The sequence below is a fragment of the Leptonotus elevatus genome, chromosome 1, assembly GCF_054856555.1.
Source record: "Leptonotus elevatus isolate MCC_2025b chromosome 1, RoL_Lele_1.0, whole genome shotgun sequence".
NCBI classification, from domain to species: domain Eukaryota; kingdom Metazoa; phylum Chordata; class Actinopteri; order Syngnathiformes; family Syngnathidae; genus Leptonotus; species Leptonotus elevatus.
In genome coordinates, this window is record NC_141239.1 from 45,388,425 (window position 1) to 45,412,403 (window position 23,979).

General features: G+C 40.4%; 1 protein-coding gene across 12 annotated transcripts in view; it reads left to right on the top strand.

Moving 5' to 3' along the window:
- cacna1aa (calcium channel, voltage-dependent, P/Q type, alpha 1A subunit, a) overlaps positions 1-23,979 on the top strand; it is an 80,126-nt gene that overhangs the window by 35,426 nt on the left and 20,721 nt on the right. For 8 of the 12 annotated variants that reach the window (XM_086088941.1, XM_086088766.1, XM_086088015.1 and 5 more), the window contains exons 19-39: positions 2,460-2,510; positions 3,006-3,174; positions 3,522-4,120; positions 4,554-4,885; positions 4,971-5,106; positions 5,946-6,075; positions 6,258-6,317; positions 6,397-6,503; positions 11,794-11,893; positions 11,995-12,155; positions 13,428-13,568; positions 13,652-13,853; positions 13,936-14,100; positions 14,281-14,391; positions 15,654-15,737; positions 18,249-18,365; positions 18,550-18,615; positions 20,489-20,586; positions 20,660-20,810; positions 20,891-21,018; positions 23,512-23,608. In XM_086088941.1, the coding sequence (XP_085945067.1) occupies positions 2,460-2,510; positions 3,006-3,174; positions 3,522-4,120; positions 4,554-4,885; positions 4,971-5,106; positions 5,946-6,075; positions 6,258-6,317; positions 6,397-6,503; positions 11,794-11,893; positions 11,995-12,155; positions 13,428-13,568; positions 13,652-13,853; positions 13,936-14,100; positions 14,281-14,391; positions 15,654-15,737; positions 18,249-18,365; positions 18,550-18,615; positions 20,489-20,586; positions 20,660-20,810; positions 20,891-21,018; positions 23,512-23,608 (3,205 nt within the window). The remainder of the gene's footprint in view (positions 1-2,459; positions 2,511-3,005; positions 3,175-3,521; positions 4,121-4,553; positions 4,886-4,970; positions 5,107-5,945; positions 6,076-6,257; positions 6,318-6,396; positions 6,504-11,793; positions 11,894-11,994; positions 12,156-13,427; positions 13,569-13,651; positions 13,854-13,935; positions 14,101-14,280; positions 14,392-15,653; positions 15,738-18,248; positions 18,366-18,549; positions 18,616-20,488; positions 20,587-20,659; positions 20,811-20,890; positions 21,019-23,511; positions 23,609-23,979) is intronic. The other 4 variants (XM_086088101.1, XM_086088241.1, XM_086088502.1 and 1 more) reach the window with 3 other exon arrangements.

Below are 23,979 nucleotides of genomic sequence, written 5' to 3' on the forward strand. Positions count from 1 at the left end.
GAATCATACAGTTTAATATACTGTATATAGATGGACAAGTTGTTTCAAATGGCTTACCTTAAAAGTAGAAGCTCAAACGGTTGAATGCGGGTCTGTGATTGCACACGTTGGTGTTGTAAAACCATAATAAATACGTAGTAGCCCTTGTGGCAAACCTTCGGAATACTGGAGGGGTTAGCCTTGGTACACGAGCTAGCCGCGGAGACCATACATACAGTGTATTAAGTGTAGAGAAAGCCGTGTGTTTAGCTTTGATACGTTTATTAGAACTGATTGGTTTGTTACAAACATCAGACATATATGTTACACGCCGCGCGTTATTTTATAATCAGGGCTTTAACATAGATGCCATCGTGGGACTCCCAGTTCAACACGGTAGCCATGATGAAGGCTCTACTGTATGTATTGATATCTATGCCGACAGCCACTTGTTTGAAGTGTACGTGTTTTTTTCCCTTTTTCGAAATGATCATGCACACGCTAAAAACTATGGATCAAAAATAGACCGATCCTCTACTTGGGTCAATTTGACCCAACTTTGAGTCAAGAAATGTGTCTTTTAGTGTTAAACAACTCTTAAATATTGGTCAGATTCTTTACTTGGGTCAAAAATTTGGGTCATTTTGTATAAAACAACCCAGAAAGTTGGGTCAAATAGACCCATAAATTGAATCGGTCCATTTTTGATTGATAATTGTGTTACTTTTGTAACTGACGCAATTATGACTCATTCGTGCACAGCATATTAAATGCATAATGTCTTTGGCTTATTCTTTTGGAATTGGCATCTTGGGGTTCGAATCTGAATGTAAACGTGCCTCAATGTTCCATTGGTAGGTGCCGAGACTAAAAATCTGCAGGATTTTGGATAAACAGTATTTCCACAAATATCATTCTGCAAAAAAATGAATAGATTTTTCAACAAAAAAAAATGTGTAAGAGAGGAGGTTTTGCGTTTTGGCCAGCAGTATAATTTTTTTTAAATCTTTTTTGCTTTGAAGCAAGGTGTTCACACACACTGAACACAATCCGAAACAACAATATTAGCACCTGTGTTAGCACTCATACATTAGGTGTCGAGGTCGTCCACTGTTATGTAGCATATGTAACAGACGTCTCTTTTTTATCGCACTGTTTACAGGCCAAATTATTTGGAAGGTTTTGTGTTACGGTTCAATTTATACATTTACACAAGACACTTACTCACACATAAACTAACACTCATAAAGGTTTAACAACAGCAGGGGAACACAGCATGAACACACACATGACCTTTACTGCTTTGATACAACAGCCTTTTCTACACAGTTACTAGGAATTGGGATTATGAACACGAGCACACACGCTGTGTGTCCTCATGTCACATCACAGTGTGTATTGCCATTGTATGTGCTGGCCATGTGTCAGTTTGTCGTTAATATGTATCTACTTGTCAGGAGACTTCCTATCTAGGTTAAATATTTTATTTTCTGACATTCATCTGATGTATGTGAGAGTTAGTGAATGATGGATTTGAGGAAAAACAAAGTAAAAAAAAAACAAAACAGGGATATTGGTGATTTATGAATAATTTCTTAAGAGGATATTCCTTGGTTGATTCAAAATGAAGGATACCAGGAAAAGCAACATAAAAACTTTTAAAACATTTATCATTTTATATGTAAATGTATTGATTCTTTTTGACTTATATGTTCTCATTCTATTGGAGCAGTTTTTGTCCGTTCACATTACGTTTACATTTGATACATTTCTTTTTACTATAATGGGAAACTCGGTACCTTGTTGAATGAAATAAAAATGCTTATTTTCCCCCCAAAAATAAAAAAGAAAAGTAGAAAGGAGATGAATAATTTGCTTAGTGTTATCAAATGAAAAATATATACATTAGTTCCAGAAGTGGAATGAGGATTTGACATTTCATTGATCCTTTTTTGGAACTATCAATTTATCATGTAATATATACTATATATTCATTTAATTTGACAAAAAATCACACAAAATTGGCATTTTCAAAATACCTTGTCATAAAAAACGGAGTCCAGTATGTTTGCGTTTCGATCACAAACCAACTGAGAGAGTAGTTTTGCTCTTGCTTCGGCCTGATTTGCTTTATGACATCATTTAGCAACAATTTATTTGAACACAGTCTGCAGATTCCTAATTGAGTGTTTTGCCCATTACCTGTGAACGAGTTATATTCAATGACAAACATTACAAATGTGAATAATGATGAATTATTAAGTTGGTAACTGTGACACTTTCAGACCCGAGTGACTGAATGTATGTTTGGGTTTGCATGTCTTTGTGTACATGCTGGGTTGCATTCCAAAATGTGATGTTTTCTTCTTTAAAAAATAAAATAAAATAAAATAAAATCCAAATGACCTGAGCTGGCTCATTTTGGAATGAAATCCTCACTTTTTTGTGCCATCTCACTCACCAACTTTTTTCCTCCTCAGCAACAAAGTACACAGTGATTGTCACAACTCTACTGACCACTTTCTGGACTGGTATTTATTTTTCATTTGTCCTTTTATTTCTGAATCTCTCATTCCTCATCTCCTCCCCATGTCGCTTTGTCTCCGACCTTTTATGATCCCAAATAAACTGTCACCAACTTTTGCTACTTTTCCAAGAACTCACCTTGTGTTGCTGCACCTCACAATAGTAGTCATGATGAAAATGTTGGTCCGAGTTGAAGTTGGTTAGTCACTAGTAACACTTTATTGAGCTGTGTGTACATTTAATCATTGCTAATGATAAGAAATTCTTACCTTTCCTCAATTTTGCCCCCATCTTGTTGTCCCAACATGGCCTCCAAAATCCCTGCACATTGCTTTGTGTGGACGCTCACCCCAGCATATCTTCATAACCTATTTATTTATATTTGGTGTTTGCTTCCACATCACCCCCACTTGAGTTTGAGTGCATATTTGCTCAGCTGCTTTCATGCAAGTCCTCACAATCGCCTCCATTCATTCTCTCCACTGTGTTTGGTTTCACAGTAAGGATCAGCAGAAGAATAACAATAAGGGACTCAATAAGTCCGTGTGGGAGCAGCGCACCAAGGAGCTGCGGAAGCAAACGCTGGCATCCAGCCGAGAAGCCCTATATAACGAGCTGGAACCCGAAGACCGCTGGAAGGCAAGGACAGGGAGGGAGGAACACAACAATGTAAAGGACAAGGCAAAACAATGCCTCTAGACTTGTGTTATCAGTGTACACAAGTGATGGCTATGACTATGTTATGTTTTTATTTTGACATTTTAGTAGTACGGTGGAACCTCTCAAGTCAAACGAGGACACTGATTGGAATGTGTCTAAATAACAAGACTCTAAACCAGGTCAAATCATCATCTTGTATGGCGTCATGCATGGCAACAAATTTTGCCATATTCTCTCCCAATTTTTTGATTGCATTCACATTTTTAGACTTTAGAGGTTCCACTTCTGGCCAGAAATGTTCACTTATACACTTTTTAAGCAATACAGGTCTAAACATCGCAACCCTTCATGCTCAGGTCAACTACTCACGCAACGTCCGACCAGATATGAAAACACACCTGGATCGACCTTTGGTGGTTGACCCCCTTGAGAACCGCAACAACAACACCAACAAGAACACTGACAACAATCCAGACCTCTGCTTCAGCCAGCAGCATCCCGCCCATGACCTCCACAGGCACCACCACGAGCACGGAGGTCAAGAAGGCCCCATCAAAGCTCCTCTCGAGCGAGGCGAGTCCACTGAGAGCAGGCGCAGCCGGAAAGGCACGCACCACCATCGTAGCTCCCACGTACGATTGGACGCAACTGCGATTCCCGGGCCGGGCTCGGAGGAGAGGCCGACCAGGCGCCATCATCATAATCGCAGCGGAAGTCGGGGGACGGGACAGTCAGAACACAGGAAACCTCGGTTGCATGGCAAGAATGATGAAGATGATGATGGTCGAGAAGGACGCGGAAAAGCAGGGAGGCATAAGAACAAAGGGGTCGATAAAGGTGGGGAGGGAGGAGAGAAGGAAGGAGCTGGTGATGGAAGTGAGAGGAGGCCGAGAAGGAGTCGCCATAGCAACCAGATGGAAGGAGAGGGGAAGAAGATCTGCCAGAATCGACGGAAGTAAGTAGAATACACACTTTTATATACCGTATACACCATAGGAATAGAATTATTGTGACGCCTTGCCAATACATCACAATAACGCCAGAGATATGAGAAAATATTGTTAGTATATTTTATAGCTTTCATTATGTTCTACAAGGTTATACTGTATTACATCTGTAGAAAACAGTATTGAGATGACTGATGGCCACTGGGCCTGACTCGCTCGTCTCCATTGCGGTGTTGAACAAACTCCACCAAGCATTCTTTGATAAGCTTTACTTGGTCATGACGGAATCCTCCAAACCATTCCCACCATAGAAATGCCACAGAAATGAAAAGGGCATAGATAAGGGGTGTATCCCAGCCTCTGTTTCTTAATTCATTAGTCCATATTGTTTATGATGAATTCCCTGCTAATCTTAATGTATGTTGACATGGATACCTCCAGGGATGGTAGTGTTCTGAACCTCTCCACGACAAGGCCCATCCAAAAGAGGCTGTCCAGGCAGGACAGTGAAGATATGGACAACCTCATGAATACCAAACTGGTTTCTGGCTCGCCCCCTTCCAACGAGCAGCCCCCAATTCCACTTGCCAACCACACTGCGGGCCCTGGCTTTGAATCTGCCCTCCAACTCGCTAACAGTGGCACTCGAGGGAGTTTAGTCAGCTACGCGAATGCCGCACATCGCCGTGCCAACAGCATCATCAGGCAGCCCCACCTCGACCACACAGTTGTGGACATGCCAATTTTCCCATCCATCAATGCTATGCTCCAGGGTAAAAACAGCACCGTGTACATCACATGTATTATCACTTTCGTCTTGACTCACGTTCTTCCTCCGTGTCTTTCTTTTGAACACAGTCAATAAGAATGCAAACACAGAGCCTTTACCAGCAAAGGAGGACAAGGACGACGATGATGATGCAAAGGGAGGTGATGGGGGAATTAGGCCCATGCCTCCTTTCACCTCCATGTTTGTACTGACCACCACAAACCCGTGAGTAGGACGCATGAGCCATTCGCCCAATTTAAAGGGAAGTTAACCCCCCACATTTTTGGGGGACAATACAATGTTCTATGCAGTCCCACTAGTCTAAATACGGTATTCTGTTTAATATTGCGTTCGTGGAATATGAGTTTAGCAGCAAAATCCAGCCGTTTTTATCCATCTCGGGGTGGCCATTTTGCCACTTACTGTCGACTGAAGATGGCATCAATGTTGCTCAGATCTCAGGTAACAACCAATCACAACTCAGCTTCAGAAAACAGGTGAGCTGTGATTGGTCACTGCCTGAGTCGACATCATGTGGCAAAATGGCCGCCTCCTGAGATGGATAAAAATGGCTGGATTTTGCTTCATAACTCTTATTTCACCAATGTAATACTAATCAGAATGTCATGTTCAGACTAGTGAGGTCGCATATATTATTGTCAAGAAATGTTTACGGTTGACTTCCACTTTAAGCCCATTTTCACCAAGGAGTGCATTTCAGTCCAGTTGCGTACTGTGTTGTGATTTCTCTTCTTGGTGAGTTACAACGTTACGGTGCTAGAATGTCTCACCCATTTATCACTACCCTTTAGATACTGTACCATGTCGTGGAAAGATTACGGTTTATAGTCTGTACTACAGGACTGAACTGTACAACTTGGTGGAAAAATGGAGGATTTAGAGGAGCAAGCCTACTTGGCCTTGTTTGATCATCGGATTTAGATTGGAATCTCAAAAGGAAAGCGGATCTACTCTAATACCACAGCCAAAGCTATTATATAGTCTTACAACACAGATGGGATGATATGCAGCACAATGAAAAGAACGACTTTGTGTACTCTAAGGTTCCGCCGGGCTTGTCACTACATCTGCACCCTGCGCTACTTTGAGATGTGTATTCTGCTGGTCATTGCCATGAGCAGTATTGCCCTTGCTGCCGAAGACCCCGTCTGGCCTGATTCTACTCGCAACAATGTAAGAATGTCATTTCATGCTGCCTGAAATCATGTGTAATGATTTGTATTTATTTTTATTAAAATTAGTGATTGGTACCTTTCCATGCCACTCATGTTGGTAACCCCCTGTAAAATGAAGCAGATCAAAAGAGTGTCAGGTATCCTATAAGTGTCATTCATCAATTTCCCATCTATGTGTAGGTCCTGCGCTATTTCGACTACGTCTTCACGGGAGTGTTCACATTTGAAATGCTAATTAAGGTAAAGAGGTCTTGAGGCATGTTTTACAGTGCGGCCAGATGACTTGAATTCCTCATCATCTTCTGTCTTTCTCCTCAAGATGGTGGACCTGGGGTTGGTTTTGCACCAAGGCTCTTATTTCCGTGACTTGTGGAACATCCTTGACTTTATTGTGGTTAGTGGCGCGCTGGTGGCCTTCGCCTTCACGTAAGTGTCCACCCAACCTACCTGTCCTTAATGCTTCTTTTACTTGCAATATCTCTATTCCTGTATAATCATCCATCGTCCCTCCTTGAAGAGTCCGTTTTTCTCTCTGTGGATTTCCTTCTCTCACACTCACACTGTTTCCGTCCTTCTCCATTAAACTTAATATTGTCTCTAGTTGACCTTTTCCTCTCCTCCCCCATCCTGTCATTTCTGCACGCGTTCAAACAGTTTCTCCTTCCTGTCTATTCTGCAAAAGGCAACGGCCACTCCTTTCACCAGTAACCCTTTATTGCCAGGATTTTCTGGAGTTTTATAAGTCAGCGCAGGTCAGGGACGGACTAGCCATCGAGAATTCTGGGAGTTTTCCAAACAACCGGTCCATTTTTGGGCCAGGCACCTCCACCCTAATGCTGCATGTTTTTTTATGCCAAATTTTGTTCCCAGTCTCTTACTGGCACAGGTTATGCTAAATTTACTTTCAATATGATTCTACACAATGAAGTAATCTAAAGAGCACTTTTCTATTATCTTTAAGATGGTGTATTTAGCCCCCCCAAAAAAAAATTTTCTTGCTGACATTTTTTCTGTTGTTTGACCTTGTCAAAAGAGAATGTATCGCAAAGCAGGCAAAAGTAGGTGTGACGTGACATTTTTAATTTTGTTTTATTTGATGGATTGGATAGTTGTCAAAACAACACATAGTGTTCCTGCATGGATATTACGGTAATAGCACAAATTTTCCGTTGTAAATCTACTTTGGGCTCTGCCCCCTTATCGCATTCATTTAGATAAACTGACACATACTGTATCTGATGAGATTCTCACCTCAATCAGTTTGCAGCGCAATTGAATGTGATCAACTATTGGGCAAAACAAAAACAAAAAAATACGTTTCTCTAATTAAAATCAATATGAGCTTGAACTATAAATGTAATGTGCCTGAGATGGGGGGGAAATACATTTATCTCAGCAGACTGGTGGAACGGCTGCTTCTCCTTTCCTTGTTCAACGTAGTCATAGATTCCAGGACACTGTGAAGATGAGAAATTGCTTGTCCCATAAAGAAAACATAAATGTAGCATGAAGTTCCCCTGGGTGCTTGTTGTGCTCTCTCTGTTTTGTCACTTACTATTCCTGTTGGCTATTTTGTCCCTTTTAATCTCTTTTAAACAAACTTGTGTCCGCTTGCCACATTCTAAACACATGCAATATTCCATGTTAGGGGGACATGGAAGTTTGCTTAAAGATGCTTCCCTAAATAGTAAAAATACATACGTTTTACATTTCTTTATGAGTGAAGCAAATCTACATAGGTCCAAGCAGTCCATGCTGCATGGGAAGTGTAAAAGTCGTTTTTATCATGACAGGCATTGCAGTCTCATGCACAGCCTGATAGTGTCTTAACTCAATAGACCGAAATCAAACAGCACTCCAGAAAGGCTCAGCAACCTCATTGGAGATGTTTATCACTCCTTTAAAATCCAATTAGTCTGTCTGAAGGTTCTGAGTGTGTTGGACTTGAACTTGAACTGTTAAAGGTCCGGCTAGACCGAGGGGAAAAAAAAACCTCCCACAGCAGGCTGCATTCCAGACGTACAAAAATACATTTGTTAAAAAATCGCACAGTGGCACAGCTGCCCTTAAAAAGTCCCCTGAAAACAGAGACATGACATGAACATTTCTGCATATTGGCTAAGCTACAAATCCCAAAAAAAACTCCAAGACAGAGACGCACCTTTGTTTTTTCACTCTCTTGCTGCATTTAAGCAGCAGGGAAATATTTTCCCTTTGACCCTTCCATTAATGTCTCATCGATTTGCCGTATTCAAAATCTGACAGAAAGACCGACCTTGACATTTGTGCAGTTCTTTCCCTCCTACTAGATAATGGTTGTTGCCCATTTTGTGTTCAAAGTCAGATGTTGTAGATACATATATGATTTGTGTGATAGAATTGCAAACTACTGTACGAATTTGGTACCACATTACAACAACGGATCCTTTATTGGCATTTTTATAAACATGGTGTTCTCTTTGTAAAATGTGACTGTTTTTGAGAAACAAATTAATAACCTATTTTTAAACGTGTCATAAGGGGATCCTTGTTGTAAAGTGGAGTTAAATGTTCTATGGCAATTGTAAGATGATTATATATATATTATATATATATATATATATATATATATTAGATATTATTATATATAATGTATAATACGGGTATAGTTGCATGGATCTACAAGATATTGCCAGTGACAAATAGAGTCATCACAAAAGAAACTGATAGAGATACTCGATACCGTTTGAGTGGTACGGGCCTCACTTCTTCTTTGCTCTCTCTCTTTCTCATCTGGCCTCTCATTTTGAACCCCATTCTGGTTCTTCCTCCCGCCCTTGTCTTTCTGTCACACTCCTTTCCGTCCTTTCAATATCTCACTCTTCTGTCATCTCTTCGTTTGGACCACCACCAACAGCGGCGGAGGGTAAAGTTGTCTCTTTTTTTTTTCTTTCCTCTCCAAGATGCCCTCTCTCCACTTTCTCACTGTTTGTCTAATGGACACACATGACACTTGTCACCTCTCCATCCATTCTTCAACTTTCCTTGTTCGCAACTGTAAACCTGTCGAAAAAATGTGTGATTGCGGATAAAAAAACTGAAGTTTACAAATAACTAGTTGAATGGAGATTTAACAACGCACAAAACATTACGCTGTGACAGGCGCATGTTTCAGCCTTATAGATACAAAAGCCTACCAGTGCGCACAACATCACACTTGCACACACAATATATACAGTGGATCCCTGCTATTCACGATGGATAGGGGCCAGGCCAGCACACGAAGAGCAAAAAACTACCTATCATTGATGTCCATTATCAATGCATTGAAGAATTTTTTTTGAAAAATCACTGATAAATCACCAATAAGCTTTTTTTCCACAAAATATGGAGCCACAACACTGACGATAAGATTTGGTATTGAAAAAATAAATAAAAGAAGTATTGGCATTTTTAAAAGATTGTATTGAAAAAATGAAGTACAGACATTAAAAAACACTATTTTCTTAAAGCATATTTTTTTTATATTATGATGTATTTTTCAATGCCAATCTGCAGATTTTTTTTTACAATCTCTTTTTTTTCGAGTGTCACAGGTTTTCAATTTCAACTCTGGTTTTCAGTTTCACTTCTCTTGTTTTCAGTTTCAACTTATTGGCAGTGTTTTAACGTGGGGGGCGGGGTTGGGGCGGGGCTTTTAGCGCAAGAATGCCTTCCAGCTTTTCAGGAGAGAAGAGAGGAGAGCGCGCCATTTGTTGGCTAAAGGCAATACTCATGGATACAGGTTCACCAAGAACTCCTAAACAGCCTGTTAGCCACAACGTTATATGTGGTTATATATGTTACTTGTGGCGTTAAAACCACCATGTTTGAAATTACTTTATGCATCATGTCATGCTAATTTAGCTACCGTGCTAACTAGTTTACTACAGAAACATTAACACTGATGCCACAAGGTTATATGTAGAAAAAACATAGATTTCACAGAGTTCCTGGTGAACTTGTATCCATGCGTATTGCCTTTAGCCAACAGGGGCGCGCTCTCCTCTCTCCTCTCCTGAAAAGCTGGAAGGCGTTCTCATGCTCAAAGCCCCGCCCCCAACAACAACCCCCCCCCCCCCCCCCCACGTTAAAACACTGCCAATAAGGTTTTGTTTTTTCGGGCTGCTCTTATTCGTGAGTCGTTTTTATTGAACAAATATACAATTACAAACAATCTAGGCATTTGACAGCGCTGCCAATAAATTGCAACTGAAAAAAAGTGAAGTGAAAATAAAACCTGTGACACTCGAAAAAAAAGAGTGTAAAAAAAATCTGCAGATTAGCATTGAAAAAAACATTATAATACAAAAAATATGCTTAAAGAAAATTGTGTTTTTTTATTATATCTGTATTTTATTTTTCAATACAACCTTTTACAATGCCAATACTTGTTTCAATGTCACAATGGCAATTTTTTTTCCCAATACCAAAACTTATTGTCAGTGTTGTGGCTCCATACAAAACACCTCCTTCCCCCCAAAATACTGAATAAATATATTAAGTTATTATTTATTTATTTATTTTATCTGTGAATAGGTGTATCAACAGGTGGCAACCAGCAAGTATGCAGGGGTCCACTGTACAGCATGCACACACTCACATACGCCAGTCGTCTGCCATCTGGCCTCACATCGTAAGACACACAGCTGCTGACTCACATGCACCGTCACCCCTCAAGGCCTCCCTCAATGACCTTTTGACCATGCTGAGCTTTATACAGGAATTTTGAGGACGTACAGTACGTTAATGGCCAATGAATCTTTTGCACCAGTTCGGTGTCCCTTTGTTGGTAGGCAAAGGAAGCAGCTGTGGGCTCAGTTATTGAGCTAAATGTGATTTTTATTTTTATTTCATTGGTGGAAGCATTTCGTTCGATTTTTTTTTCTTCTTTCTATCCTCATGTGTATTCCAAGAAAGCCTGCGTCAAAGTGCTTAAAATAATTATGGCTGAGCATTTCATGCAGAGATGCTTGTTAAAATATCTGTCTGTGCCAAAAAGACTACAAGAGTCCATGCTTACTGAACAACGCACTGAAAACAACCGTTCTCGCGGTTGTTTGCTATTTGCAGATGATTGTAGATTTCATAATAGAAGGAGAGAGTTTATCTTGTTTGTGTGTTTTGTTTGTTTGTTTTTGGCACTACCTGATTTGGACTTATTTGTATTTCAATTTTTAATGACATGACAATGACTAAGCTCTCTCTGCAAACTTTTTTTGTGAAGAATAGAGTTCGGCATCATTTACAGTGTGGCTTAGTATAAGTCGTGATGTGTTGCATCATGAAAAGCAAGGTTTCAATGCAGCATGAGTATACTGTATTCACCATTGCTGTGCCTAAATGACTTATTGTGAGTCAACTTTATACAGCATTGAAATACATTGCAGACTTTTTAAGACGTTTAGCTGTAGCATGTACGGTCATTGTACAATGCCCACATAAGTGGCGCATGTAGATAAGCCAACACCTAGAAATAAGGCTTTACACTTGGAAATAGGCTAAGTGTAAACGAATAGCAACGCTGCATGTGTTGCTATGCATTTAACATGACGCAGTTACTCATTCTGAGTTAACTAGGACACAAATAACACCAAATTGTGTCTGCCTGCTGCTATTTTGGGATTTGCGCCGACTAAGTCGAATGCACCTGCTGACTCTGAATGCTTTATGTGTATGATTCTGTTTGCACATTTAGGGGGAGCAGCAAAGGAAAAGATATCAGCACCATCAAGTCTCTGAGGGTGCTCAGAGTGCTGCGGCCACTTAAGACCATAAAACGTCTTCCCAAACTCAAGGTATGGTTTTAGTTTCAAAAACATTCCAACAGACTTTGCTTTCCAGTTCTATGTTCCATCATGTTAGAGTCTGATCAATCTCTTTCATACAATATTCTTAGGCTGTTTTCGACTGCGTGGTGAACTCTCTGAAGAACGTCCTCAACATTTTGATCGTCTACCTGCTCTTCATGTTCATCTTCGCTGTGGTGGCTGTGCAGCTCTTCAAGGGGCGTTTCTTTCACTGCAGTGACGAGTCCAAAGAGTTTGAGCGTGACTGCAGGTCAGAACATTTTTTTGTTTTGCTTGATGTGACTTAGCCTGCCTGTAGTGCTCCGTGATGTCATTTTGCAACATCACTGTGAAAGGTCAGAGTTGATGTGCGTAGTCCGTGCTATTTTTGATCTACAACAAATGACAATATTCCATGATGATATTCTATGTGTTCTAGACATTGTGTTTTAGGCATTTCGTATCTCATAAATCCAGTTCAGTAACAGCAAACATGTTGCTTGATTTAAGATTTGGAGGTTGTGTGAGTTCATGGCCAAAATTGCAGGCTCTATAAACACATTTACTACCCAATAACATTGTGAGGTTGAATAAAAGGACCCACTCACTTTGTAAATGCGGACTATTTGAGGATAGCATAAAGTCATCTTGCAAAATCACAACACGGGGTTAATAAAAAAAAAGAAGGGATAGTTATAGTAAATGTTGATTTTTGATGTTTAATAATATTTTCTGTGTGTAATCGCTAAATCCTTCTTTCACTGTTAGACTGACTGTCTACAGATACTGTGTTTAGGGATGCACGATAAAAAAAATTCGACCGATAACCAACAACGTCCTGCTCCTCCACACCGATACCGATATTGATAACCAATAACTTTTTTATTGTAAAGTAAAAAATATATCTGTTGTTGCAGCTTAAAGGAATAAAACTTTTCAATCTCGCTTTCTACTCATGTAGTGGAGTCAAATTAGTCAATGACACTTTTACCAAACTTTCAATATTTATGATATTGTATTTAGAGTTGAGGAGACTTTGATTGGTTGTAAAGTGTACAAGCTATATTTTTTTCAGTCACCAAGCCATGTCGACGAATGGCACACTGTACTTTTGAAGTCGCGGGCATCATACCCCCTCCTACTCTCCCTCCTGAGCTCTGAAAACGACAGTAAACACACTAACGTTAATGTATTTGAGGCCACTATCAATATCTGCCTAATTCTGAAGCATCGGACCTATAAGAATGACATGAGTTTTTCACAATATTGGTTCGATAATTATCGTGCATTCCTAACTGTAATAATGTGTAACTTTCCTCAATAAGAACGATTAGACTGGATTTACAATTGTGCATTTGAATGATGTGCAGTTATTGGGCTACGTTGCCTATTAGTTCCTCTGTTTCAAGCAAGTCAGCCAACAAAGAAGAAAGAAATATTAGAATCTGATATCATCCCAAAGTAATGGTAAAAAATCGGTGTGAAATGAAGTCGAGTGTTTCGATCACCCATGTCGTGCTAATGCTGTCATTCGTACATGTAGAGGCGAGTTTTTGGTGTATGGGCGCGATAACGAAGTGAAGGCACAGAAGCGGGAATGGAAGAAGTACGATTTCCACTACGACAACGTGGCTTGGGCCCTGCTTACGCTCTTCACCGTGTCAACTGGAGAGGGGTGGCCGGAGTGAGTACACATGCAGGGTCGCATGCCCACTCAATCCCAAAACGCGACATCTAATTTTCCGATGCTTGTTTTGTCCTTCTTAGAGTGCTGAAACATTCCGTGGATGCCACTTACGAGAATCAGGGCCCCAGCCCGGGCTACCGGATGGAGATGTCCATCTTTTATGTGGTGTATTTTGTGGTCTTCCCCTTTTTCTTTGTCAATATCTTCGTGGCGCTCATCATCATCACCTTCCAGGAGCAAGGCGACAAAATGATGGAGGATTATAGTTTAGAAAAGAATGAGGTGAGGAGTGAGGGAGGGAGGATGGGGGAAAGGTTGCGGTAGTCATAGCGCAAAACTTCATCTTTGTGTTTTATGTTTGCAGAGAGCTTGTATCGATTTTGCCATCAACGCCAAGCCTTTGACCCGTCACATGCCCAAGAACAAGTTGAGCTTCCAGTACCGCATGTGGGAGTTTGTGGTATCGCCGCCATTTGAATACACGATCATGGCAATGATCGCGCTCAACACAATTGTCCTTATGATGAAGGTAATTAGGATGCGGTAATACATTATTGATACGCTCACTTTGTTGTTAGTAAGCTCCTGTCACTAGTCAATGAAATAAGGTATTATCCCACTAGGTACTCTATTTCCATGTCTATGACGCTGAATTTCTACTTTTGTAGTTAGTGTAACTATGAATGTTTGTGTTTATGTTTGTTTTTAGTACGACGAAGCTCCAGATGCCTATGAAGCTGTGTTAGCCAACCTCAACATAGTGTTTACCTCTCTGTTCTCCATGGAGTGTGTACTCAAGATTATTGCCTTCGGAGTACTGGTGAGCATGTGTGTGTGTTTCTCTGTTTGTCCGTGGGCACGTGTGACATTTTCCTGTCAGTATTGTTTCTGTCGAAGTTTCACATGAGGGTGTTTTAGTGCCAATTAGTCCTATAGTGTTTAACATTTTCTTGAACAATTGGTACTAAGAGCACTTTTGCACTGGCATGTCAGTCAAACACCGATGAATGGAATACTGTATGTAGTCACGATGGGAATGTAACCGATCATTCACAAACCAATGACACAAGCATCAGGTTGGGTTCAGTACCCTGCTCAACGATACCTCGGCAGGAGCTGGGAATTCAACTCACAATTGTACTTTTCTATCAGTCCTTTCTGTTACTTGCATGTTAAGTGTTTACGGCAAGCCAGAAAGATGCTTTTAAAATAATGCCCGCAACCAGCTGCGAAAGACGATAAGAAGGTGGAGCGGGGGAGACTAATAGTTTAAGGTGTACATATTAAAAGACATAGTGGTGATAATTAGAGGCATTAGGGTGAATGACAGATATGTGGTATAAAGAGGAGCATGGATTATGAAAGCGGGAGGAGATTAAGTGAGTGAGGATTTAAATCTCAGAGAATGGAGTCCAAAACACACAGACAAATAATATGGAGGGCGAGTGTGTCTCAAGGTGGTTCATTTTGATTGCCTCCTCCCTGCTTATGCGGCCCTCCGCTGGCCCTAATGCACAGTTTGGCTGCAGGCAGCGGGAAGGAGAGCGAGCGAACGAGTCGCCACGCAGCTCAGACTCTTTCCCATCAGAAATCCGTAATTGTGTGCACGTGTGGGAATTCAGCATTTAAGAAGGATTAATGTCCGCAATAATGTGTGGATGGGGTTCATTAATTTGAAGCTGTAAAGCAAGAAGAAACTTTTTTCCGAAAGTTTTAGAAGTTTAATTCTTCTTCTTCATTTTGTGGGTACTGTATGTGTGCTTAATGATTAGAGTGTGCGGTAACTTGATGAAGAACAATTTCCTGCAGTTTATCTGCTGGAATAGCTCCAACGTGTTCTCACTGATGGCCCATTTGTCTCATGGCTCTCTCTCTCTCTCTCTCTCTCTCTCTCTCTCTCTCTCTCTCTCTCTCTCTCTCTCTCTCTCTCTCTCTCTCTCTCTCTCTCTCTTTCATTGGATTATTTTGAATGATATTTTCCTGACACTTTTTCATTACTTCAACCTGCTAAGTGAATTATATTTAACTCTTACCCTCACACTTCTTTTTTTTCTTTTTCTCTCCTCTCCATCCTGCTTACAGAATTATTTTAAAGATGCCTGGAACATTTTTGACTGTGTGACTGTTCTAGGCAGCATCACTGACATTCTGGTTACTGAACTTGGGGTAAGTAGTCAGTTGTAACGCATTGCGGAACTATTTATTAATAGTAGGTTAGTTATTTGCACATCATATTGTCATATTGACTGACAACATACAGCAGAAGAGGCAAGGAGTCTAGGGAGTGCCTTTGGGTTAGGGGGGGCGCAGTTGAGCCCTGCATTGGTCAGCCATGCACGAATATGTCTTTGAAAGTCTTATATAATTGACCTACTTGGTGGGACCTGGGGAGACCAGACTCCTGGAAGTATGGCACTGACAGCAGAGTTAGAAGAATGCTGATGCTGCGGGGCTCTGCCAGCTTCTTCGAGCAACCTAATAGCCAATCAAATAATAACGTGAACGCCTGGGAGCCTCGCAGCATTTGCATCTGTCAGTGACCATGTTGGAACTCCATAGGCATACAAGTAATTGTAGTCAAAATGAATCTCTTAATTTCTTTTAAAATAATTTGTTTAGTTTGTACTTTTGTCGTTTTGGGTGTGGTCCACAATGAAAATATCAGATTGTGTTCAATGTCACCTGAATGAACTAATATAAGGCAAACTTTCCCTTATATGGGTTATTGGCTTTGTCAGACTTATACACATGTAGCATATCCAACGTTTCGCTTTTGTAATTAGCTCCCGTTAAGAACAATAAGAACGCCTGCTTAAATGTGTACTTCTTTAAAATGACAGCAGATATGGACACAAATGTCCAAGAAAAACGATAGGGTTTTTTTAAGCACAGCATGTTTGCTACGTTTGTGGTCTCGGTTAAAGGGACTCTTTATTTTTTGTGGTGTGTAACTGCTGTGATTTGAAAATCTGATAAGTGAGAAGCTGATTTATTGTGATTAATGTCAATGTGGGGGGTTTTGAAACAGGGAACTGAAAACGTGTTTAATATCATTTCATGAAAGAACTTGAACACTAGTCATGGTGATGCTCGTAGTAGTGGAAATGATAGAAGTCTCGTTTGAGCCTACCTACGTATACATACCTAACAAAATTGGGTGTGATGGATTCACTTTTCCCCCAAAGTAATGTACCATTTTGTCCTAAAATAGCAATATTCAAAGTTTATAATTATGCATCACGTCATTTATTATTACCTTTCCTCATGTTAAAAGTACAGCGTAGTGTACGTATGCCATTACCTTTCTCTCTATTATGTTGTTGGTGTACTGACTATTGATTTATTTCTTGTTTTTATCTTTTTTTTTTACATGCTTTCATTAAATCTTCCACAAACTTAATGGCGATCTGCTGTAATCTACTTCGTCTGGCCCCCTTCTGCCCCACACCCCCACCCCAACATCCGACAATCTACTTCCTGCGATACCGTCCAATCAAAATGCACTATGAATCCTCTGTGTCCACCCATGATAACTGGCTCTGGTTGTGTCTTTGAAACAACCAAAAAACCCCCAAATGTGCTGCTATAAACCATGTGTCTGCAACATCTACATGTAGATGGTTTGTAATTTTTATGTTGATCTTTTTTTTCTGCATCTGCTTCAATCGCATGTTAGGCATGTCAAATGTGCATGTTTTTATTCAATCTCTAGATCAATCTTGAATTGAATTATGCTAGTTCCTCTGCCACTCACTGTCTTATGTTAATTTCTTGACTATCCCATCCATACTATACATCCTTTACGAAGAAGTGGTGTTGTAAAGCTTGTAAAGGATTGAATTGTATCAACCCGAATAGATTATCACATCTATCACATGGGATTATGACTATATACGCATAGACAGTGATTGGAAGGGCTTCTCTGGGAGATCAAGTCCAACAATTTGACTGTGGCAGGCAGACCCAATACCGCATGCAGCCCTTCTGCAGAACCCTCCTCCTTTTCACAATACTGTCCACAAAGGTGGATAGAAGCTGCATGCACGTGTCCATTTTGAGGACTTAAGATGCCAATTGTCGACCTTGTGTTTTTTAACATTTGAAATGGTGGAAGAACATTGACTATTTCGATGGAATTGTCTCTTGAAACCTCAAAACAAATAATGTTCTCACTTGCACTTCAACCATCCTCTTTCTCATTTTGAAGCCAATCCTAATGATGTTTTGATGTGTTTTATGAGTCCCATCCGCATGCTATGGACTTGCTTCATTGAATTAAAAGGCTGTTGCCTTGAGAGAATTAGTGCATTTGGTTGTCTTTCCAGGCAAACGTTCTGCGTCCCTGCACTTTGAACTACCTGTACTCACCAGTCCGACCACATTTACTATGAAACCCAATTTGGATGGAACCATGTCAATTTGCCTCTCCTTTTTTTTTGTCTTGTATTGTTTGGTTTATGAAACGCTTGTTGGAGCCTTGCTGCGTTTGGTTTGGTTTGCTTTTGACTTGAGTTTGAATCCTTCTTTTACTTGATCTTGTTTACTTCTTGTACCTTCTTCTATGCCTCCCCAACTTTTCATCTGTCTCAACAGTTATTTCTCCTCTTCTGTGTATACGGACCAATTCTAATTGAATTTATACCCTCTCTCCCTGATTACGGTGCACCTCTGCTGTAGAATAACTTCATCAACCTGAGTTTCCTGAGGCTGTTCAGGGCAGCTCGCCTCATCAAGCTGCTGAGGCAAGGAGAAACCATTCGCATCTTGCTCTGGACCTTCGTTCAGTCCTTCAAGGTCTGTCCTCAATCATGCAGCGTATCGTACAAGCCCTGATCATTTGATATGTTTCTATTTACCTGTGTAGACTTGGAAAACAATGCTAATATTCTAGAAATACGTATACTCATAATGTCCAAGTACAGCCTCCCTTGTGCAAAGTACATTCAGATGCGTCAGTAATTCCTTTGTCTGTCCTCAGGCTCTGCCTTATGTTTGCCTCCTCATTGCCATGCTGTTCTTCATCTATGCCATCATTGGGATGCAGGTGTGTAGCAGCCGGGATACATGCGGCATGCAAGGACTAGTTGAGAAATAATGTTTATTCATGAAAAGAGTGGCTCGGGAATCGGGATACATGTGTTATAGAAAGTCTAGTTGAAAAACAATAATTCGCTGTTGGGGCAAACAGAAATTGGAAAAGCTGGCGCTTTTTATGTTTATGCTCAGTAATTTGGAAACAGGTCTTAAAGTGAAATTTTGGGAAAACTGCACATGTCACGTGAGGTCCGGAGTTAGGAAACAGACAAACGTGCTGTCAAAGTTAAAGCATTAACTGATTAATTAATCACAAAAAATGTGCGCATTAATCATGTATTAATGCAGATTAATCACATTTATTAATTTGGACCACAGATGATCCTTTAGCCGACAGTGGATTATTAAGGTAGCACAGGTTGTGTTTGAGCAATAAACATAGCTAACATAAAAATGTTGAAGATGTCTTCATAACATTAAATGTCGAAAGAATTGAACACATGACAAATGTGGCGGCCGTGGCTCAGGGTGTCGCGATGGCCGTCCAGTAACTGGAAGGTCGGCTCTTCCATCCCCGCTCTGCCCAAGTCATGTGTCGTTGGGCAAGACATTTCACACGCATTGCCTCCAGTGCCACTCACACTGGTGTCTGAAAGGTGCGAATGTTCGGTGGTGATCGCGCACACTCGCAGCCACGCTTCTGTGGCTACTTAAGTAGTTTTCCGCCACCAGAGTGTGAATGTGCGCACCAATAATGCAATCACTGTGAAGCGTCTTTGAGTGTCCAAAAAAAGCACTATATAAATTGAATGCATTTTTATTTATTATTATAACAAGTGCTCTTTAAATTTGGCAGGCATTTATTTTTAATTTTTTATAAAAAGCCTTTTTAATGAAGCGATTAATCATGATTAATCAAAATTTTAAGATGTGACTTATCTGATTTAAAAAAATTATCATTAGACAGCTCTAATATATATATATATATATACACAACAAAGAGCAGGGCTGGTTTCAGATGGCCTCAAAAGACAACCCCTGACGGCGAAACCTTGACCAAGAAACCGCTTGCAGGGAAGAAAGCTTGCATAGAAGAGTTGGGATAGGAAACCTTGACGAGAGAAATCTCGGCTAAAGAACCTGGAAGTACTGACGAAAGTGTCACTCAGAAACTCCAGCTTGGGTGAAGCACCATTCTATATGACAGAATAAAAGCCTATATAACAAAATAAGTGCCTAGACAAACCAAGAGTGACTAATAGCTTAGCAACTGATAACATTGTCATTACGAGGGACATTTGCACAAGACGAGACAAAGAGTGGCTAACACATCATCATCAAACATTATCACCGCAAGGGACATAGCAACTGCATAGCAACTACAAAATAAAAATGACTAGACAAAATAAGACTGATGAATACCTCTTCATGATAAGAGACAACATAATACAAGACCATAACAATTAAATGAGCCCATGACCCAACCCAAAACACAGTCAAAACAACACTGTTAGAGTTGAAAACCAAAAACAAAATGCACATGCAGTGTTCAATCTATGCATACAGAGTATGAGTACCTAAGCCGACTGCGACTGCGACTGAAGCCTCATTATTTCACAAGTCAAATTCTAAACCTACAAAAGACTAATTTGGATAAATGGATAAGATACTTTGGGACACACTGAATAGTCCACATACGCAGTCTATTTATAGTCTTAAAAGAAAAAAAAGATGCATCATCAATGTCAATGTTTTGAGTCATGTTTTGCACATATGCCCAAAATCAGCAAAACCTCTAAGGAAAAGCGGCCCCATGAATTATAATACCAGATATTGGTTGTGGACGCATACTGCTAGTGTTCTCAGTGTGATGGTGTTTGCAGCTTTTTGGGAATATTGCGATTGAAGAAGACGGAGAGGGTGCCATCGACCAACACAACAACTTCAGGACCTTCGTTCAGGCTCTCATGCTGCTCTTCAGGTGCGATTTCTGAGCTAAGCTTTACGTGTCTTTGTTTTGAAAGTGTTTGAATTTGTTATTGTGCACATTTCAGGAGTGCAACTGGAGAGGCGTGGCATGAGATCATGCTGGCATGTCTGGGGGGTAAAGAATGCGACGAGCTGTCAGGGAATCCAGAGCCAGAGTGCGGCAGTCAAGTGTCTTACCTTTACTTTGTCTCGTTCATCTTCTTCTGTTCGTTCTTGGTGAGTTTACGTCTCATGCCAACACCCATAAAATCACCCGTTGGACTTCCCTTCCCGAGCATGGCTGTGTTCCTGTGCAGATGCTGAACCTGTTTGTGGCCGTCATCATGGACAACTTTGAGTACTTGACCAGGGATTCTTCCATACTTGGACCTCACCACTTGGATGAGTATGTCAGGATATGGGCCGAGTATGATCCTGCTGCCTGGTAAGTGGGAGCCCGCATGCACTGCCATGCACGCACGTCCGGACTCCACACTTGCAACGCATTATGCAGCTACTGTACCTTTAGCTACATACAAATATTATTAACGTCTTACATAAGCATATCGCACAGAGGTTTTGCGCTTACTCTTAGATGAGCAAATGTTCTGTTTTTCTTGTTCCGACTGCTTATTGTAACAGGGCTGCTCACACAGGGGGAAGCAATGAAAGTCCGACTAATCTCGGGAATCCAGTGTGGTTTTTATTTTAGTATTATGAAATGTGAGAAAGTATATGTCGTACAACACTGCAATTGTCCATTTGACTTGAAATGTGGCTACTCTTCACAGTCAAATTAAATAACCATGCTGGTTTTGATTGATATCCTTTACACAAATGCAGACTTTATAAGCTTTTTTCAGCGCAAGTAAGCAATAAATACTGAAGGATTACAAGTCTGAAAGACTTGAGGTAGCTGCACTCAAAGGTCAACTGCCAACTGATTGTGTTTAATCAGCAATTGCAATGCAACGGCCGCCAGGGTTTTCTAGATTTCTGCCAAAGGGGTTGTGAGAGACGTGAGAATAACCACAATGGACATCTGGTTATCTCACTCTGGCAACCACTTCCCTCTGCTCATGCTCCTCCTCTCCTTATATGCAAGTTGTCCTTAAAAAGCCCTACAATCCAATCCCAAATCCTCCCCTTGGTATCCGAATACAGCCAAAAACTTACTGTGGCAAAGTCCACATTTGTTTACAAGGACTCCTTTGTCTTAGTCTACAGTATGAGCAACTACTGTAGACATGCTAAGTTTCATGGCATCTGTATTCCAATATGTGTGTGATTGTTACTCATGTTGTCCTGCGGACTGCACATACAGAGGTACTAAAATATTGTGTATCAATATTTGAATGAAGAAAACTTCTATAAATTAAAATACATTGTGCCCTCCCTTTTTGCGGGTGATAACGTTCCACGCCTACCCACAATAGGTGCATTTTCGTTAAGTAGAGGTCGTTGAAGTTCATTGTAATGAGACATACGCATTAGCCTTACTGTGTAGGTGCCAGCGTGTAAAAGTGACAACTGTGGTCTGTTCTAAAAATAGCTCACCAGTGATGGGACACTGACTTGCTCAGAAGAATTAAAAGAAAGAAAAAAAATTTTTGTTTAACTTATCATGGCACATGTTTCTTAATTTGCCAAATATTCGATATTTGGTTTAAAAAATGTAATAGATTGTATTAAATGAAAGAAAGAGCTGTTTTTATTCAAATAGGACAAAAATAGCAGCATAAATGGACACAAATAAAAATCTGCGATAGAGTGAATCCGCAATAAGGGAACCGGGAAGTAGTGAGGGACCACTATAATATAAAAATATACTGTATATATATTATAAAAAAAATAAAATAAAAAAAAGGTATACAAGAACTTGAGCAGCAATTACCTGGTTTATTATGCAGTTAGCTAGCTAGCTTTGGCTAAAACCCCAAAATGCTTCCTTCAAATAACCACCTGGTGTGACTGCTTCAGGGTGCCGCGTTATCTGATGTGATTGTGTGCATGTCAATACAACGAAAGGCTGAACAGTGAAGAAGGGACTAAACTTGTTTTAAAAAGTTCAACTGGACAGCCAATTTTTTTGACCCAGGCTTTAAATAAATACAAATATAGTAATATAAAATAAATGAATAAATAAAAATGAAGTCCTACGTACCAGAAAGCATGTGGACAGGGACTTTTCTGTCGTATTGATTATCTGATTGACAGGTGACAGCGGAGCAGGGCGTGGTTTCGTGGCATTCAGGGAGCATGCCGGGGTTTTTAACAACACGCTTCTCTGTGGTGTGTCAAATTTAGAAGACATTTATTTTTCACTTTACAAGGGCTTTAAGAGTAGCTTTAACAAATCAATACACTGTACTATCTTATAAACTATGCAAGTCCAGTATGAAGCAACAACAAGCATACAGACGGACTATATAACAATCGCTGACCGTACTGTCATGGTTGTGCTCGTGTAACCGCTAACAGACTTTTCTCAACCTCACCACCAGATAGACACAGAAAGCAGAGGCGACACACTAACAAATGGTTGAACCCATATTTACGAGGGAGGCGTTATGCGTACTTCAGGCAGCTACGAAGTGGTTTGCTGTTTCACATGCTGCGCTATTGTCGTCGGTTAGCAATAGTTTCATTAAAGCGTCCAGTTTGTGATAACAGTAGTTTTTAACAAACATGCTATATTGGCAGTGCTAAGGAGCACATTTAACAGTGTGTAGCATGCAGTGCTGTGTGGTGTTTATATCTTATATATTTATATTTAGCACAGTATTTTTTTTTTTACAGTAAACATATTGCAAAGTATGTTCAAATACTGTGTCAATCTTGTGCTCTTCCTCCCAATGTTTTCTCTTCTTTATAAATGTTTGTTTGTGTGTTTTCCTGTGCGTGAGCGTCTCCTAACTCCCCTGTATTCTTCTTGCAGCGGGCGCATTCATTATAAGGACATGTACAGTTTATTGCGAGTTATCGACCCGCCGCTCGGCTTAGGCAAGAAATGCCCCCATAGGGTGGCCTGCAAGGTTTGACTTCCATTCAAACAAAATCTCTCAAGCACACTTGCTAGCCACAGCATCCAGGAATGGAGTGAATGCTGCTTTATTGTTTGTTTTTTTGGCGGGGTTCCTTTTCATTTCCGTTTTTATATCTACTTTTCCACCATTATCTACTTGCATTCTGAAATGCCGAGAGAATGTGCGGGACAATGCAGACACCCAGAGATGCATGTGAAATGCTCAAAGTGTAATACAACTCAGAACAGGAGGATGCTTTATTATTTAAAATATCATACAATTGATCATTTCTTATGACTATGTTTTATTTTTGTTGGTTGTGGCTATAATGTAGCAAACTACGGTGGCCCACTGTAGTGTTGCATTGTTCTTGGTTTTGG